A 17,427-nucleotide genomic window follows, 5' to 3' on the forward strand; every position below is an offset into this window, starting at 1 on the left:
TCACGTAAATCAATATTTTATTACAACCTTAAGATTACCAGTAAGTTATATTGTAGAGAATCTTGATTGTTATTTCCACTATAGAAGTCAGATTCATTTATTGTTTTGAGGATACATCTCGTATGATGTATTATAGAGTTTCATAGTAGGCCTAGAGTTCAGAATTATAGTTTCATTAGGCCATTAAGAAAATTTTGCAATAAATTCAGCTACAATATTTATGGCTAATAACTATAAAGTACTGGTCGAAGCTAGCATATCGACATTAAGTATTTAGCCATAAAAAGGCGTGATAAGTGGTCATTAATCACGCAAACTGAATTGGGTAATCGCATATCCTTGACTAAAGGTATGCCGCAACACAAATTCAAGGATCATAAAGTAAATGCGAGATTCAGTTAACCCATATGCAGTTTTTTATTTGTACAACCAAAAATTATTCAATGAAACTCCAATTTCGATGTTTTCTCATATTTATGTGCACCTTAATTTTATCTGAGAAAATTATCGTAAGAGGACCTGAATAAACATAAGGGTTAGGGTTTATTCGCTTAAGTACATTGCCACATAAAGTACATTGTTATATAATAAATATATCGTAATACATGGAAGATAATACTCGACTTATAATGAGGACATGTCGCTATGATTCGTATGTTTATTATATAATGGGGAACGTTTGGGTTTGAATGTTTTAGTCTAAATGCTGACCAAGTGGGAGAATATAAGAATATTTTATTTAAGGAAATATATTTCTATTTAAAGAAATAAATTTCTATTTAAGGAAATAAATAAATAATTGATTTTCTGATAAATGAATATTTTATATTCATTGAATCTGGACAAAATCAATTATGTAATATTCTATATATGGTCAGATTTCTATATTCATTACCTGATTTGATTTCCTGAATTAATTGTCAAAATATTCTGACAATTAATGTGGCGCAGATACTGATGGAGTATCTCACCTATAAATATAGGGTCTAGGTCCCCGAGCTCCTCACTCATTCTGTTCATAACAACAAAATTCCATCTAAAGAGAGTTGAGAGAGCGAGGAAGCCCGATTACCCACATCAATCGGTTTTTTTTGCAAATCATGCTTATGTGAGACTAAAGCTCAAAGATTCAATGGCTGGAGGTATTTCAATCCTTAAATTATAGTGCATATATGATTTATTAATTCCGCACTTTATTCATAATCATGTATGTTTTAGTCTATACAAATAAATGTCTAACAAATAGGACATCACTTTTGACTCAAATTAAATAGAAACACAACCTACTGATGTAGATAAAAAGAAACACAAAACTACTGATGAAAATTCTGATGAAGATGAAAAGAAACACAAGTCTACTAATGAAGATCAAATGCAGTAGAAAAGTTGGAGCCAATACAAATATTACATTTTATGTGCTCCACTCGTAAATATAGGCTTAAACTTTTGAAAGTTCCATTACTATTAAAGATGCAAAGGATATGTAAATAGGCCGTAACTTTGCAAAGTTTTTTCTCTTCCTGGAAGTAGCCACAGCTTTGGAACATGTAAACATGCAAGATATACTTTTTAAAGTTATATAAAGTTCCATTACTACCATAGATGGAATGAATATGTAAGTAGGCCACAAATTTAGCACACTTTTAAATAGGCTTATATTTTTGAAAGTTTCATTACCTACTAAAGTTGGAACAAGTATCTAAATACGCCACAACTTGAAAGTTCCTATTGTCACTTTAAATTATTATAATGTGAATGTTCTATATGATATGATGTATGCTATCACTATTATATGTAAGAAGCTCTGAACTCGAACCCGTCATGATCTACTCCACAAGTCCACATATTTCATTCACATTTATTAATAATAAAAAAAAATACGAAGTCCACATAAAAAATAATACAAAATAAAAATATTAATCATAAAAAAAAATTCCAAAATGCTGACGTTATTCAATCTCACTCATCTATCTTATTTGGAGACGTCAACAAATTCAATCAGTCTTTTTTCACAAACCACCGTGGATATTGATATCGTGAATCATAAAGGAAAAAGGAAAAAGGAAAAAAAAAACTACGGATTTTGATATGAAGAAATCAAACAAGCAACAAAAGTGGAATGAAAGAGATGAAAAAGATTACTTGAAAAAAAAAATAGTTAGAAATGAAGAAAGGCATAATAACAAATACTAATAAAGTAGATTTTACTACAAAATGAGAAATTCCAACTTCATTTCGATAATTTTTTTACATAAATCTTTTTAAGCAGAAGATAATTACGATATGGGGTTTGGTTTCATGGAGGCAGAGATTCAGAGAGACAATCCAGATTCCTCATCTTCATCAAGAGTGGAAGTGTAGATAAAGTAGTTAGCCCAGATGAGACCAAACACACCAAGAAGGATCCAACCAAGAAGGTTGTTGCTCAGCCCAAACGGAAGCCCAGTACCTTCTGTGCTCAATCTCTCATCCACCAAAGCCATAGCTGGACTAGACACCGTTGCTGCCATAGCTGCAGCCATTAAAGAAGCTCCCATACCCATCTTTTGCTTGCTTTCAGATTTCTCCATTGAACACCTCACTTTTCCTCCCTTCGCCATTGTGGGAAGTGCTAAATGTACAATTCAAATTCAAATTCAAGTTCGAAAAAAAAACAAATATTGAAAATTGAAAGAAAAAAAAGAGTAGCTAACTACAAAAACTTATAGGTCTTATTACCAAGAACAGGTGAGGATTGGATCCCCAAGGATGGTTTGTGGAGAAGGGATGCCCGGAGGACTGAAGAGGTTGGAGCACTAGCGGTGAAGCTTGCCATTATCGCTTGATGAAGCTTGATTTTCCGAGAAAAATATTCCGGGAAGGGAAAAAAAAACTGGTTTTGCAGTGGAAGATTTTGTTATTATGGTGTTATAAAAAGCCTTTGTTTTTTTGCAGTGGATTGAAGAGAAGGAACGGAGCATTCTGATTGGTTGGAAATCTGTCCAGACTGCACCACACAAACAAAGCTTAGCCCTATCCCTATCTGCTTACACCCAATCAAAATTTTCCACGTGCCACACAATCCATTTTCTAATAATTCCATTTCCGTTGCTCTCATATGCCCAGGTAAAATTCTCTTTATTCCATTTTTATCCCAAAATATATGGATTAGGCTATTCCAAGAAAATAATAATCCGGAATACATGTTAAGCGCCTTGAATGGAAAAATATGTACAGGAAAGTAACCTAGTGAAGTGTTACAGAATCCCCTAAAATACACCACTTTCTTTTTTGTTTTTGGTTTCGAATTATTTCTATAATTTGAAACTTCCCTAAAGTAATATCCCCAGAAAAATATCTGTGTGGGAAAAAATATTAGTTGAACTTTACATGAAGAATCATTATGGGAAAAAGAATTAAGTGAACAAGTGCAATTCCTAATGCAAGAAAGGAAAAAAAAAAAAGGTGTAAAAAATTTTCTGCTAAGAATTGTCATGGTATTGTACTCTCCCTCCATTGATTGATTGACAGTCTTGCAAATGTTCAATTATTCGTGGATGTTGCATTGTTGCAAATAAGGGTGATCAAACTTGACAAATTTGTTCCAATATTGCTTGTACTTCCCAATTGCTATATCTAACCAAGGCTTCATAATTCCATCGAAGTGTAACACTGCTGCTCTCTCCACCTCCATACTAATCAATTCAGACTCATAACCCAATCCAGTGATATGCCATCTTCTATCCAAAGCCACTGTTTTCTTATAAAAGGTAACCCACCCTAAGGGCAAACTCCCAGCCATCCACAAAGGTCGTTCAGAACCCTGCAACAAAACACACCCGAAAAAGATAAGCATTAGATTATAATTAACTTTTAAGGCTTAATTGAAACTAAGTAGATGTGTGAAGAGATTTTGATGTACCATTTGTAAGTATCTGTGGTAAAGGGCAGTCAGATTTTGTTTTCTCCACTCCTGTAGATCAAATAGATTCAACCCAAATGCCCAAGTGCAGGCATTGATATCAAAACTCTTGGCTACAAAAGGGTCGGAAAAGTTGAGAAAGGAGTCCATCCGGCGATATGAAGATTTTCCTTTCAGACAAGTTTGTACCGCTCCAACTACTTTTCCCTTCATGTCAAGATGCCATAGACCAGTTAGGTCTTTTTGTACCACCACATCATGGTCAAAGAGTACTACCTTATCCAGTGCAGGGAAGATCTCAGGCAGATAGAAACGAAGGTGGTTGAGTTGAAAAGTAAATCTAGAATCACTGGACTCTTGCTTCAATAGTGGATTGTTATACTTGGTGAACAACCAGTCAAAACTGTCTATGTTCTGGATCTGGATTGTAGCTTTGCCTGGAGGGTTCAATATGAACCACATTGAGATTGCTGGGAAATTGAGGGAATCAGTCACCACATGGAAAACAATTTTCTTTGGTTCCTGCACAATTTCATGACAACAAACAACGATCAAGGTTTGATGTGAATATCTCATACCAACAATACCATGGAATCCAGAATCAGTAGTTTCAAGTGCAGAATGACATAAACGCCAAAAAGCTGCAGCACAACCTTTTACCTAGGCTCAAAATCTTCATATTTGGAGGAGGAAACATGGAATATTAGGACTTACAAAATAAATCTATAATTAGAATAAAAGATTGATAGAGATCATTCAAATTACCGCTGCTGCAGAAACAGTGGAGCTGACAACCACTGCACATGCCAGAATATTATCAGAGAAGACAACATAATGATAAAGGTTTGGATCATGCAAGTTTCTTAGTTTCTGTTGGCTGGGAAGCTGCCTCTCTTCTGGCTCCAAAGCGAAGTATTCGGAAGTGAGGCGCATAGCAAGACAATGGAGCCCTTTCGGGGTTGTACGCGCAGCAAGATGGACAAGATATGTTGCTTGTTTCTTTTGCGACCGAACTTGCTCTTCGGTTGTGTGAGCCATGGCACGGAGCTTAACAGTCATAGCAGAACAGTCGGGGTACACCGCACTGGCTTTAGACAATGAGGCTTCCATGTGTCTCATTTTCTGCAAAGCACTGTAACATCATGGGTCTTAGAATGAAATGAAACTCTGGAACTCACTACATCAGAGAACAATTAAAAAAAAAAAACAGGACTATATACCTCCTTGACAACTCTGAATCTTTCGTACGCTCACCAACTGCTCGTTCCACCTCTTTAATTCGTAATCTCAACTCCTTTACTAAATGAGAATTACTACCTGGCGGTGCAAAATTCAAGTATGCTTTAGCTCTTATTAGTTGATCTTTCATCTCTCTTATCTTCTCATCAGTAACTCTTTGTGACTGAGTGTGTACGTTGCGATCATGGTGAGCTTCCTTATTATGTAGCAAATCTCTCGTCTCTTTCATCCTTGCTTCAGTTATTTCACGCAACTGAGAGTTAAATTGCCCCTGCAGACAATGCCAGTGGAGTGAGTTTTTCTATTTAGCTGAAAATACGAACGTTTGCCAATCTTACTATAATCAGAGTCAGAGTCATGTCAAATTTATAATCCCCAGCATAGAGGGATATTTTGATTACCGAATCTACATCAAGAATTATTGGAAGAACCAAGAATTTTTTTAAAGCTTTTCTTACAGTGTTATTAGGGATCTCTGATCAATATCTCAAGTGACTAACACAATTATCACCAGCCCGTTATTGTGTAAGTATTTCAGATTATTTATATGACAAGTCCGCAACTCAATATCAAGGAGTAATTCATTATATAATAAGTTGACACCTCAACCGTGTTCTTTACTCTAGAAAATTTTGATTGCCCCCTCAATTTTTCTAACTCCAGTACAAGATTTCTAACAGGCCTTCACAATTCAGATGACCAAACAGCACAACCTAGTTATACGAGGAGGTCACAAACTTTAATCATAATTTTGTTTCAAAATCGCATCTTTAATTATAAAAATCTTAAACTAGTAGCCAAAGACAAAAAGAAGCAAAGGAACATTTGCAGTGGGAGGAAAAAAAATCAAGTAATAAATTCACACACAGACAGCGGAAGCTTTACACTTCTCCTTATACCAATAATAATTTTTTTTTTTTTTTAAAAAAAAAAGATTAAGGATGTGGTGAAACCACAGCATGCACCAGAACCAGCCATGTAAAAAGTTAAAAACTGTTTCACATAAGCTAAACAAGTCTGTTTGACGTTTAATAGGCATTTTTTAATTACAAACCTTTTCTTGAAACACGTTCGATATCCTTATCTGCTGAACTTGTTCATCTCCTTGTTCTTTCTCATTATCGGTTTCTGATATTTGAATACAACAGACCGAGAGTAAAGAAAATGACAGAAATAAAAGTGGCATACAAAGAAATAAAACACATACACACAGACTGACTACCAACCGTTTCTATTAGCCAAAGCATTTGTCGTCTCCCCATCAATTGCAGACATCTCCAAATCACGAATATCTTCGGATGAACTGTAACTAACTGTAGAATTCTGATCCTTATCCTTATAAACAACTAGGCGTGGCTCTTTCACGCCTTCGCCACTTTCCTGTTACAAAAATAGTAAGGCAATTCCAAAACAGTAGAAAAAAAAAATTGAAGCACATCCAGATAACACTAATGAATCATTACTCTACCTGTTGAATAGATTTAAGTCTCAAATCATCTCTTCTATATTTCTGCAAAAAAAAAAAAACATAACAAACCCATCTTCAATCTTCACAATTCATCAAAATGGAAAACAGAAACCCGAAAAAGGCAGCTGGAATGTAATAAAAAAAACCTACGAACTGAGTTGATAACTTTCATCTAACGACAGTCTAGACCAATTAGCAACACAATGAAATTTCTTATGAGTTCAAACAGAGACTTAAATTTGCTTGCACTAAATTATAATCAATTCAGGATTCTGAAATCCATTTTTCTATTTCTCTCATTTCGATTAGCAATCCAGTAGATAAAATCGCATTATTGAACAACAAAAACTGAGATTAAGGAAGAAAGATTCATACGATAGTCGCCAAATCTTCAATAAACTCTTTCCGCCCTGCGAAGCAAGTTAACAAGTGCACAGATCAATACATAAATATGCATATCTATATTCACAAGAATGAAATGCATGTCATACATGAATATTCAATAGTGAATATGTATACAAGTAAAAAGAACATAATGTCAATACCAACGGAAGCGAGATTCTTGAGCCTATGGGAGACGAAAAATACGGGAGCTAAAACAGAGAGGGAAAGCAGAGAGAGGATGAGAATCCTCTGGCATCGTCTAAACTGCTTCATCAATGATCCAATGGCAGACTGCGAATAATCACAATGACACTACTCGCTCTTCGCTCTCCACTCTTCCAAAAACACATCTCACAAACTTCTCAGATCACAGAGAATTCGATGCTTCGATCACAAGCAAACCAAAAATATCAAAATCAAATCAAATCGAAACCTAGGGTTTCTGATATTTCTTTTCGGGCTCTGCGTTTTCAAGAAGAGAGAGAAGGAAAGGGAAATAGAGAAAGATGGCTCCGTCGGCCATGTTCTGTGCCTGTAAGGAAGGTGGTTTTTCCTCCTTGGACTTTTTTTTTAAATAATAATAAATTTTTTTGTTTATTTTATTTTTTCAAGACCTCAACAAAAAATATATATTTTAAAAATATTAATTTGGATGTATGTAGTTTAGAGGGGTTTGCCTTGAGATTGAGGACAACGGACGGTGATGTTGGGTCCTACGTGTAACCATCTGGATTATAACACTGATAATCACAACAAAGGTTCCGCGAATCGGCAAATTTCGGGTCCCACCTATCACCGCTTTACACGTGTCAACTGTACTCATACCCTTTTTTTTTTTCCTTTCTTGTAGTAATACTGTAGTCTTTTCTGTTTGATTGATCAGAAGAATTGCCTTTTTTATCTTTTAAGAAATATTTATGGCCTAACCGTTTTCTTAGGCAAAATATTTTGGACAGAACTCAAGCAAATGTGTTTTTTTTTTTTTTTTTTTTTTTTTTTTGAAACAAATGTGTTTTTCCTAATACATCAGAGGAGATGCAGTAGCTTTTTACAGAAATTTTGAAAAATGACTGAAACTATTAAAAAATATTTAGGTCTGCCCATAATAGGTGGGAGGAACGAATGTATGCTTTTCATACCAATAAAGAATAAAATATGCACAGAATTACATGTTTATCAAGTAAAAATTTTCTGGCAAAGGGTAAGGAAGCTTTAGTAAAAGTTGTTATCCTAGAAATGTCAAATTACCAAATGTCATGTTTTAAAATTCCAAAGGAAATTGGTGAAGAGTTTATTCGTGGGGATCAATCCATAACAAACAAAGAATTTATTGAAGAACTTGGCATAAGATGGGTCAACCTCGTAGTAATGGGAGTTTAGGTTTTAGACGATTTAGAATCCTGCTAATAGTGGCTTAAGTAATGAAAGCAAGATATTTTAGATAAGAGATCATACCCATCATCAACTTGGCAAGAAATCTTATGGGGAAGAGATTTATTGTTGAAAGGGTAGTTTGGAAATGCTAGAAATACAAGGACGTTTAGAGACCCTTAGTTGCTAAGACCACCTTCCTTTCTCCCAAACTTGCATCCTTCGTGTGATGTGGCAAGAGTGTCGGATCTTATTGGCCCATATGGGATATGGAATTCTACAGTGATGTTTACTGAGATTTTTGAAAACTAAATATTTAAGAGCTTAAGAAATAATAAATAATAGCAATAAAGAAGATAAAGATTTTTACGTAGTTCAGGCGTTAATGAACCTTAGTCCACGAGTCAGTTTATTAGCCTCAAAGGGCATATTTGATGTTTTTTTTACAGTGTTTATGCAAGAAACTTTAACTTTGTACTCTGTGTTTCTCTTGAAGAAGAAGAAAGCTTAGAGTAATTTTAGCAGAGCTTTGGCTATGTAAGTTGTGATCCCCCTTTCGTATGGAAATAAAAGGGTATTTATAGGTTGTAGGGCGAGCACAGACATGCCCATGACCCGCCTAGGATTTCTGCAAAAAGCCCACAAATGGGGTAAAATACATGCAGAAAGAGCTGACTGTTGGGCCCCTTTGAAGGATTTGTGCTCGTGCATTGAAGCAACTGAACAATAAGGGACCACTGTACGTATTGGACACGTGTCAGCAAAAGGTTTAACCTTGAAAAGAAAATGCCAGGAATAACTATTTGGCAAAAAGGTGTATGAGGTGCACGCACTACCATGTCCTGGCACAGGGGACAAGACCTGATCTTGTGTTAAAAAAAGCATAATCGCCGATGGGTGATTCAGGTTTATATCCAAGGTAGATGTCTAAGAACCTTTTGGGCAGTCAACATCGGTGACAGACCCTTTGAATGTCTGTCCAGATAGCATTTAGGCAGACTTTGAGCTTGGGCTAATCCAAGTCCAAGAGTGGTACTACGTCTTCCGTGTCTCGGAGACTAACATAAGGTAAGATGATATCTATCGGTCTTGCCATATTCTCGGATCTAAGAAACTTCTCTGTGACTTGGTTTACTTGAGGGGATTTAATTAGTGAGATCATGAGATTATATCTCCCTTTTTATGCCACATGTCACCCACTTAGAAACACGGGTAATATTTACCCTTAAGCTTCCGGGAATTTTTGAGTTGCGAGAGCTTGGAGTCTTCTTTCAGATCTTGAAGACATACTCATGACACGTGGTGATTGCTGGGAACATGGATGTATCCATGTAGCTGTCATCAATTGAAGGATCAAGAACCAATGATGCCACTGGCATGGCACACATGATATGTCTTCAATACATCTGTTGATAACACGCGCGTGTAGGGGGCACATCTTTCAGAGGAAGTTGCAATGATGTCAGGTTTATTAACACGACCCTCCTTTAATACACGATGGGCTTGAGGCAGGCAATGACGAAAAATGAATGCTCTAAGTAAGTTTTAAATGCCATATTTTCATCTTCCCATCTGTTAGATCAAATCGTGCTTTTTGGAGGGAGGATCTAGACTATTCATTTTAAATTGCATGGATTTGGCCAAAATATAATCAAATCACTTTTTAATTTTCACTTCTTTAGACTTCTTAAAACTTTTGCTTTCAAACTTCAAACCACAGCCCCTTATTCCGAAAAAACTTTGACCTTGCGATCGTTTCCATCGGTGAATGCAAGAGGTTTCAACTACTTGATCTAGTACTTCTTGAAACTTTGTTTAACCTGTTTTCCATACACAGAACCATTAAACCTTAAAATGTTCCTCCCTTAGCCCGACGAGGATTTCGACGTTCAAGCTGGCTTCGATCGTGTGATTGATTGGGTACACAACTTTTGGATAGATTTCCACAACAACCGTTCTTTTCCCACTCACACATCAAGTAAGTATCCTGACGGTTGTTGAAACTTACTATTTCGTATCTAGGATAGAAATGTTAAGTTCAGACTAGGTCTAGGATATCTGATATATGTGAATAGAAAAATGATGCTCGTAGAGTTACATTTTTAGGACAGGGTTGAAATTTTCCCACTGAGGGAGTGTTGATGCTGCCTGAACAGTTAGGATATGACAATCTGAATTTTGTATACATTTGCATGTTCTTAGGATTTTGAAATTAGGGTTTGGACTATGCAGAATGAACTTTTGAGTGAATGTTAAGATTGTTCATCTTCTGCACGCCTGTTTGGAGTTATTAGGACTCCAAATGAGCTTGATTTCAGGAATTTTCTTGAATCTTGTTCTGGTAATTTTTTCCTAAGTTCCTGGCCTGTTGCTTTAAGTTTCCTGACGAGGATAGGTTTATGGGAGTGACGGGGTCGTCGGGGACCTCTCCTGGAAATGTTATGGGAGGTCGTCCTCGATGCCCATATAATCATAGGATGTTGGGTGTCTAATTTCTTGGTTTTTCCTTTCTTTTTTGTTTTTCCAGTGATATCAACGACGAATTCCATCTTGAAACAGTGGATATTAAGGAAAATCCAATAGTGGTCATTGAGGAAAATCTAACTGTTGCTCTCACCGGGGAGGTAAATATTGATGAAGTGCCGGCTACAGCCTTTCCCTGGGAACTTCAACAGGACCCTATCCTAGAGACTACTCTGAGAACTGCTCCATTTGGGGTAGTCGTAAAATCCAAAGGAAGGGGAAAGCCAAAGCTCCACCTGTTGGGTTTTATGCCCTAAATAAAACTCTTTACAATCTAATTAGTTATCAATATAAGAAATTTGAAGTGATTGATGTTTGCATGAATTCTACATGCTAATGGTTTAAATATGTTTATTACATTTACACACAGAATCAGTTAAATCCAGATCATATGTTTATTCACAATTACAGTATTGTCAACACAGTGGAATATGATTGTGATCATATGAATCAAAAGTCTTGGTCCCTGTTTCATCAGTGTTATTGGATTTACACTAATGTGATAATCAGCGATGATGTGTACTTACACTTGGAGTAAGTGTTATGTTCTTTCTAGGGCATTGGTAAAGTATACTAGTTTCGAATGTATGGAGTATACATTGGACTGGACCGATATTGCAACTAAGTTAAGATATTATAAACTTAGCGTTATATATATCTTTCCAAGTCAATATCAGTAGTTGATCTTAAGATTAAAAGAATCTAAATCCTGATATGCTTAGGCTCAACTCAGGAGTACTATTCATGTTCTTTGATTTATTATTTAAGCCTACTTTTAGGTCAGGGTGATACGTATATTTTGGGAACATGATAGTATGATTGAGTGGGAGTGCTGAACATAAATATGGAATCTATAGCTTCTACTGGTGTATAGAAGTCAAGTGATGATTCCCTTCGAGCTTAGCAAATAGAAGTAAATGTATGAGCTCTTGTTTAACTGACTAATCATTAGATCACTAAACACCATTTACAGGTAGCTAAGTGTTTTAAGGGGCAAAATACATTGAGGGGTGAGAACGGTAAAGAAATCCCATCTTGATGTAGATCATCTATATAGAGGATCTTTAAATCACAATAAGATTATAACAATGGTTAAATGAGATAGCATATTGATATCGTGGAACATATAATATGCTCTATATAAGTCTGAGAGTGTAATTCTAAGTTATAAGAGTGGATTCAACGAAGAATTAATAAGTAGGAATTTACTTGGTAAATTTGGTTCACTTATTGGAAGCTCAGCATATAGATCCATGGTCCCCATTCTAATTGAGAACATTCTGCTTGTAAGACTCATTAATTGATTCGTGATTGATCAATTATAATTCTAAAGTTAGACTATGTCTAATTTTATGAATTTTCACTAAGCAGGGGTGAAATTGTAAAGAAAAGAGATTCTAGGTTTATTTATTTATTAATGGACTTGATTTGTCCAGTTAATAATTAAATTAAATGACCATATTATTTAATAATCTATTTTAGTTATTAAATAATTAGTTTTGGCATTTAAAAGGTTAGAATTAGAAAATTGGCGTTTTTGAGAAAATAGAAATAAAATTTGATAAAACTACAAAATCAAGTGGGGCCTACTAACACACCATGGCCGACCACTTATTGTGGGATTTCAAATTAATATTTTCATTATTTTAATGCCAAATAATTCCTAACCTAAACCTAGTAGTTGCCTATAAATAGAAAGTGATGGCTCAGTCAAATCACAAGTTTTCAATAACCTTTTCTGACAGAAATTTCTCTCTTCAGAAAATTGAGCCTTCCCCACTTTCAATACCTGGCCGAAATCCCTCTTCTCTTTTCTTCTTCATAAATTTCGAACCCTAGTGAAAGAGTGAGTGCCCACACACAACAAGCAGTAACTCAATCATAGATTGGAAGACTGTGAAGGATCAAACTTGAAGAAGAAGGACATTCGGGCTCAGATCTTGATTATACTCTGCTACAGAAAGGATACCAGGGTTAGAGATCTGAGTGGAAGGAGACATTAATTCTGCTGCATCAATGTAAGGTTTTCTTAACTTTATATGTGTTTAATTTATTGTTTTAGAAAGTTCATATTTAGGGTGCTTAAACAACATACTTGTGAGTAGATCTAAGATCCTGGTAAAATAAATTCCAACAACTGGCCTCAAAGCCATGGCAATTGATTTACTTGCATGAAATTTGGACTTTAAAACGATTATTTGTTATTTGGATGGTTTCATGCTGTATTGAGTGTTATATGATGATTGATTGATGTTTGTAAATTTTCGTGAAACATAATTGAAATTTTGTTTCTGGAATTATTTTTATTGGATAGTATGGAAAAAATTAAGCAAGTTACTTTTTTACAGAACTCAATTTCGATTTAATTTGAATTAGTTATGATTTTTTGAAGATTCGAAAAAAGATAGGGATGCTGAGCATCACCCACGCGCGCGCGGATTCAGACAAGCACGACCGTGCATCCTATCTGAATTTCCTCTTGCGCGCGCGGATCAGTGTCTAAAGCCCCACCTACGCGCGCAGAAATGCTGCAGGATTCCCTGTCTGCCGAGGTTTCTCGGCCCTAACACCCAACCTGCGCGCGCGGACAGTAAGCTTGGCATACTGTCCGTACAGCTCCCAAAATTTTCGTTTTTCTTCGTTTTTTCATGCTTTTTCATGGAATTAACTTCCGATTTTTTGTGTAGTTTTGTATTTATAGATTTACTATTCCTAATTCAACTCTAATTATCATAATGAATTAATTTAATTTTTTTAAAATTTAATTCATGATATTAGTGTAATTTGAATTTGAAATTAGTAAATATCTATCATTTTGCTTAATTATTTATTTTATTTTTAAATTTGATTATATCTTATCTTATTTTTAAATTTAAGGTCAGATATTAAACTTTTTTAAATTAATTTTTTTTAAAATATTTTGACCTTATTTAAATTTAAAATAAGATAACTATAATCATGTAATTTTAAATAGATGTAAGATATTTTGCTAACTTTTAAATTTTGTTATTTTATTTATTTAAATTAAATTTAAAATCTGAAAAAGATATTTAATTTATCTTTTCTAATTTTTATTTATAAAATAACATTTAATTTTTAAAAGTAGTTAGCAAATTTTGAAATGATATTTAGGTTAGTTGAAACCTAATTTTTCAAAATTGTAGGTTTAATTTTAAATATATATTTTTTTATAATTTCGAAATTTAAAATTAATTTTATTTCTTTTATTTTCGAAAAATAAATTAATATTATTATTTATTTTATTTTTCAAAATTAAATATATATTTTTTATTTAATTATTAATTTTTCGAAATTTATTTAAAATTAAATAAATCCTACTTCCAACTATCCAACTAACCTTGTTGCAGGAGTATATGGTTTTAGCTTGTTTGTAAGTTTTTAAAACCTATTATTACTTGATTGCAAATAGTCATGGTTAACTTGTTGAGAGACCAATAATCTGAATTTTAACTCATGTCTCCCTTGGTCAAGTTAATAATTTGTAACAGGTAAATTTTACAATCTTCTTTCATCTATGTATGACCTAGCAACATGATAGGATCCATCCAAGTGTGCACCTGTGTGAACCTATGTGTTTATTTTATTATATAGATGCATATAGGTTATTGCTAAATAAAATGTCACATCATGATAGATTTTATTTAGGTCCATTTAGTCATTGGACCTATTCAATTAATAACAGTTATTTATTTTAAGGTTAAATTCCTTTCTTTTAGGCCTTGTGTGAGAGTTTTTTTTTTTCTTTTTTTGCTGGAGAACCAATCTCTATTGCAGAAAACCAGAGGCAAAACAAAGTTCACAAACTGAAAAACCAGAAAAAGAAGAAAAAAAACCAGAAAAAAGAAAAAAACAGCAAATGTTCACATGGCCACAAGAGGGACCAAGTCCTCAGCAGAAAATAAACCAGAAACCGAATGTAAAATCGCCCACTTAGCAAGCTTGTGAGCAGCTAGAACACCAGCCCGGGGTGTCCATTCAATCTTCACGTCAGGGAGAGCATCAAGCATCTCCACCAGCTGCCAGAAAACACCAGCCAGCCGCCAATCCGGAGCCCTCCGAGCATGTAAACCAAGCACCAGCAGTTGACAATCTGAGGCAATAACCATCCGGTTCCAGCCCCTCATAGTACACCACTTCACCGCATGAACTAACGCCACCAATTCAGCCTCCAGTGGCTGAGTTGCCTCATAACACACAGCCATAGCCTCCGACAAATTAACCTCCGAGATAGCCACCACTATCCCAGCTGCAGCACGAAGATCCTTGAACGCTGCATCCACTAGTAACACCGGATTACCTGTGTATAATGCAAACAGGCCGTCTTTGCGTACCACCAGCAGTTGTAGGAGACTCCCAAGCCGAAAGGAGATAGGCAACAGCACTAGTCACCTTGGCAAGAACACCTCTCCAAGTAGGACTGATCTGATCGTGAAAGGCTCTATTGCGGGCAGTCCACAAAGCATCAAACAAGCAAACCCCAAATCTCAGAAATTCACCCAAGACTTCCGCATCAGCACCTTTCAAGAACTCCGGAGATAAGAGCCACACCACCATGTCTCTAGGAGCACCAAAGTTAAGTGTATCACTTCTAATAGCCCACCGACTTGCAAACCACACGGCCTTAGCAAGCGGACACTTGAAGAATAGGTGTAGGGCCGAGTCCTCCGCTGCACCACAGATCACACATGTAGTGCTATTGCCGAAGATCCTTTGAAGCCGGTTCCCAAACGGGATGATATCTCTACAAAGTTTCCACAGAAACATTTTCAACCGCTCGTTGAGTTGAAGCTTCCAAATCCGGAGCCAAATTTGATCTGTCTCACCCCAGCGACTCTTGATAATGGATTTATAAGCCACGCTAGGGGAAAACATACCATTAGTAGCATCTTTCCACACGAGAAGATCATCTTGAGAGCTGGGCAACCGCTGAATTAGATGCAGAGAGCTAGCCACACTTGGTACGAACCATCTTTGAACCAAACTAGCTATCCACTCTCTGTCTGCTCCAATCAGGGTGGAGACCTTAATTGGATTCGGTACACACAATGGATTGAAGGCAGCTCTAGACTTATCCCAATCTAACCAAGGTATCCATGGGGAGGCCCACAAATCCGCCTTCCCCCCATCTGCAAGGACCCAACAAGCTTCATTACGAATCAGATCCCTCGTCGCCATGATTCCTTTGGCCCCGAAAGAAGCATTCCTTGGCAGATCCGAATTCCAAAAAGCCTTCTCCCTATTCCCCCAATACTTAGCTTTAAAGACCTTACACCATAAGGAATCCTCCTCCTTTGCAAGTTTCCAACCAAGCTTCGCCACCAAGGCAAGGTTAACATCTCCGAACTTCTTGAAATTTAGCCCACCTCTATCCAGAGGTAAGCAAAGAGAGTTCCAATCACAAAGAGCTAGGAACCGATCCTTAGACTCACTACCCATCCACCAGAACTTCCGAACAGCCTGGTCCATCTCATGACACAAGGATTTGGGGAAAAGGTAGGTAGCCATAGAATACACCGGGGTACTCTGAGCAACAGCGCGAATCAGAGTGGACCTACCCGCTTGGGATAAGAGCTTGCATCTCCACCCTTCAATCTTTGAACAAATCTTGTCCTTAATGTACCTCAGGTCTTTAGTCTTACTATTCGACCAGATAATCGGGTTCCCCAGGAATCTATCCTCCTTGCCAAGCTTCCGGAACCCCAGAAACTGCGATAACTCAGCCTGGATGTCTTCATTGACATTTTTAGAACAAATATAAGCAGATTTCTGGACATTCAGGCATTGGCCAGACCAAGAACCAAAGAGTTGGACAACATCCATCACAACCCCCACTTCTTCAAGATTGGCTTTACAGAAAACAAAGATATCATCCGCATACATTAAATGAGAGATGGAGGGGCTCTGAGGGCTAACCTTAAAACCCGAGAGCAATCCTGTCTCTTCCTTTCGCAATAGCATCCTTGAAAGCACCTCGCTACACAAAATGAAGAGATAGGGCGAAATAGGATCGCCTTGACGAAGGCCTCTACCAGGGCAGAACTGTTTCAGCGGGCCTCCATTTAGTAAGATCGAAAAGGACACAGAGCTAATGCATTTCATAACCAGTTGGATGAATCTGGAATCAAAACCAAAAGCCTCCATGGTTCTTCTCAGGAAACTCCACTCAATCCGGTCATAAGCTTTGGACATATCCAGCTTGAGACCAACAAACCCCTCTCTCCCCTTTAACTTGTTGAAAGAGTCCAGAACTTCATGAGCCATTATACTATTCTCAGCGATCCATCTCCCCGGAACAAAGGCCGACTGGTAAGGCGAGATTAGCTCCTGCAGGAGGGGCCGAAGTCTGTTTGCCAAGATCTTGGAAATAATCTTATATGTTTTGATGAGTTCCGCCCCATAAGCCTTGTGTGAGAGTTGGGAGCCATAGAAGTGGGTACGACATACTGAACCCAGCACCCCCTCACATGAACTACCCCAATTGTGAAGGCCCGTTTGCCTGATTTAAATAACTGTACTAGGT

The 17,427-nt window shown here is 36.5% G+C and overlaps 3 protein-coding genes across 3 annotated transcripts; all 3 read right to left on the bottom strand.

Annotated features, from left to right (window-relative positions):
• Nucleotides 1-2,202: 2,202 nt before the first annotated feature.
• Nucleotides 2,203-3,804, bottom strand: LOC115696879 (photosystem II reaction center W protein, chloroplastic). Its single transcript, XM_030623766.2, has 2 exons — nucleotides 2,719-3,804; nucleotides 2,203-2,611 (listed from the first exon to the last, which is right to left on the bottom strand). The coding sequence occupies exons 1-2, from the start codon at nucleotides 2,813-2,815 to the stop codon at nucleotides 2,313-2,315; spliced, it is 396 nt and encodes a 131-aa protein (XP_030479626.1). The 5' UTR covers nucleotides 2,816-3,804; the 3' UTR covers nucleotides 2,203-2,312.
• Nucleotides 3,263-7,618, bottom strand: LOC115696878 (probable galacturonosyltransferase 6). Its single transcript, XM_030623765.2, has 9 exons — nucleotides 7,154-7,618; nucleotides 6,984-7,018; nucleotides 6,609-6,650; nucleotides 6,367-6,520; nucleotides 6,195-6,268; nucleotides 5,122-5,411; nucleotides 4,667-5,033; nucleotides 3,902-4,423; nucleotides 3,263-3,802 (listed from the first exon to the last, which is right to left on the bottom strand). Exons 1-9 carry the CDS (start codon nucleotides 7,263-7,265, stop codon nucleotides 3,527-3,529), a joined length of 1,872 nt encoding a protein of 623 aa, XP_030479625.1. The 5' UTR covers nucleotides 7,266-7,618; the 3' UTR covers nucleotides 3,263-3,526.
• A 7,149-nt stretch (nucleotides 7,619-14,767) lies between these two features.
• On the bottom strand, nucleotides 14,768-17,168 carry LOC133039721 (uncharacterized). Its single transcript, XM_061118647.1, has 2 exons — nucleotides 15,239-17,168; nucleotides 14,768-15,177 (listed from the first exon to the last, which is right to left on the bottom strand). Exons 1-2 carry the CDS (start codon nucleotides 17,166-17,168, stop codon nucleotides 14,768-14,770), a joined length of 2,340 nt encoding a protein of 779 aa, XP_060974630.1.
• Between the last annotated feature and the right edge of the window lie 259 nt (nucleotides 17,169-17,427).

Source organism: Cannabis sativa, chromosome 7, assembly GCF_029168945.1.
Source record: "Cannabis sativa cultivar Pink pepper isolate KNU-18-1 chromosome 7, ASM2916894v1, whole genome shotgun sequence".
Classification (NCBI taxonomy): domain Eukaryota; kingdom Viridiplantae; phylum Streptophyta; class Magnoliopsida; order Rosales; family Cannabaceae; genus Cannabis; species Cannabis sativa.

Coding starts and splice junctions, on each gene's coding strand:
- LOC115696879 (XM_030623766.2), bottom strand. CDS start 2,815: ATGGCAAGCTTCACCGCTAGTGCTCCAACCTCTTCAGTCCTCCGGGCA. Junction 2,612..2,718: donor CCAATCCTCACCTGTTCTTG/GTAATAAGACCT, acceptor TTGTACATTTAG/CACTTCCCACAATGGCGAAG.
- LOC115696878 (XM_030623765.2), bottom strand. CDS start 7,265: ATGAAGCAGTTTAGACGATGCCAGAGGATTCTCATCCTCTCTCTGCTT. Junction 5,412..6,194: donor CGAACGTGTTTCAAGAAAAG/GTTTGTAATTAA, acceptor CATTGTCTGCAG/GGGCAATTTAACTCTCAGTT. Junction 5,034..5,121: donor GATTCAGAGTTGTCAAGGAG/GTATATAGTCCT, acceptor ATGATGTTACAG/TGCTTTGCAGAAAATGAGAC.
- LOC133039721 (XM_061118647.1), bottom strand. CDS start 17,168: ATGGCTCATGAAGTTCTGGACTCTTTCAACAAGTTAAAGGGGAGAGAG. Junction 15,178..15,238: donor GTCTCCTACAACTGCTGGTG/GTACGCAAAGAC, acceptor TAGTGGATGCAG/CGTTCAAGGATCTTCGTGCT.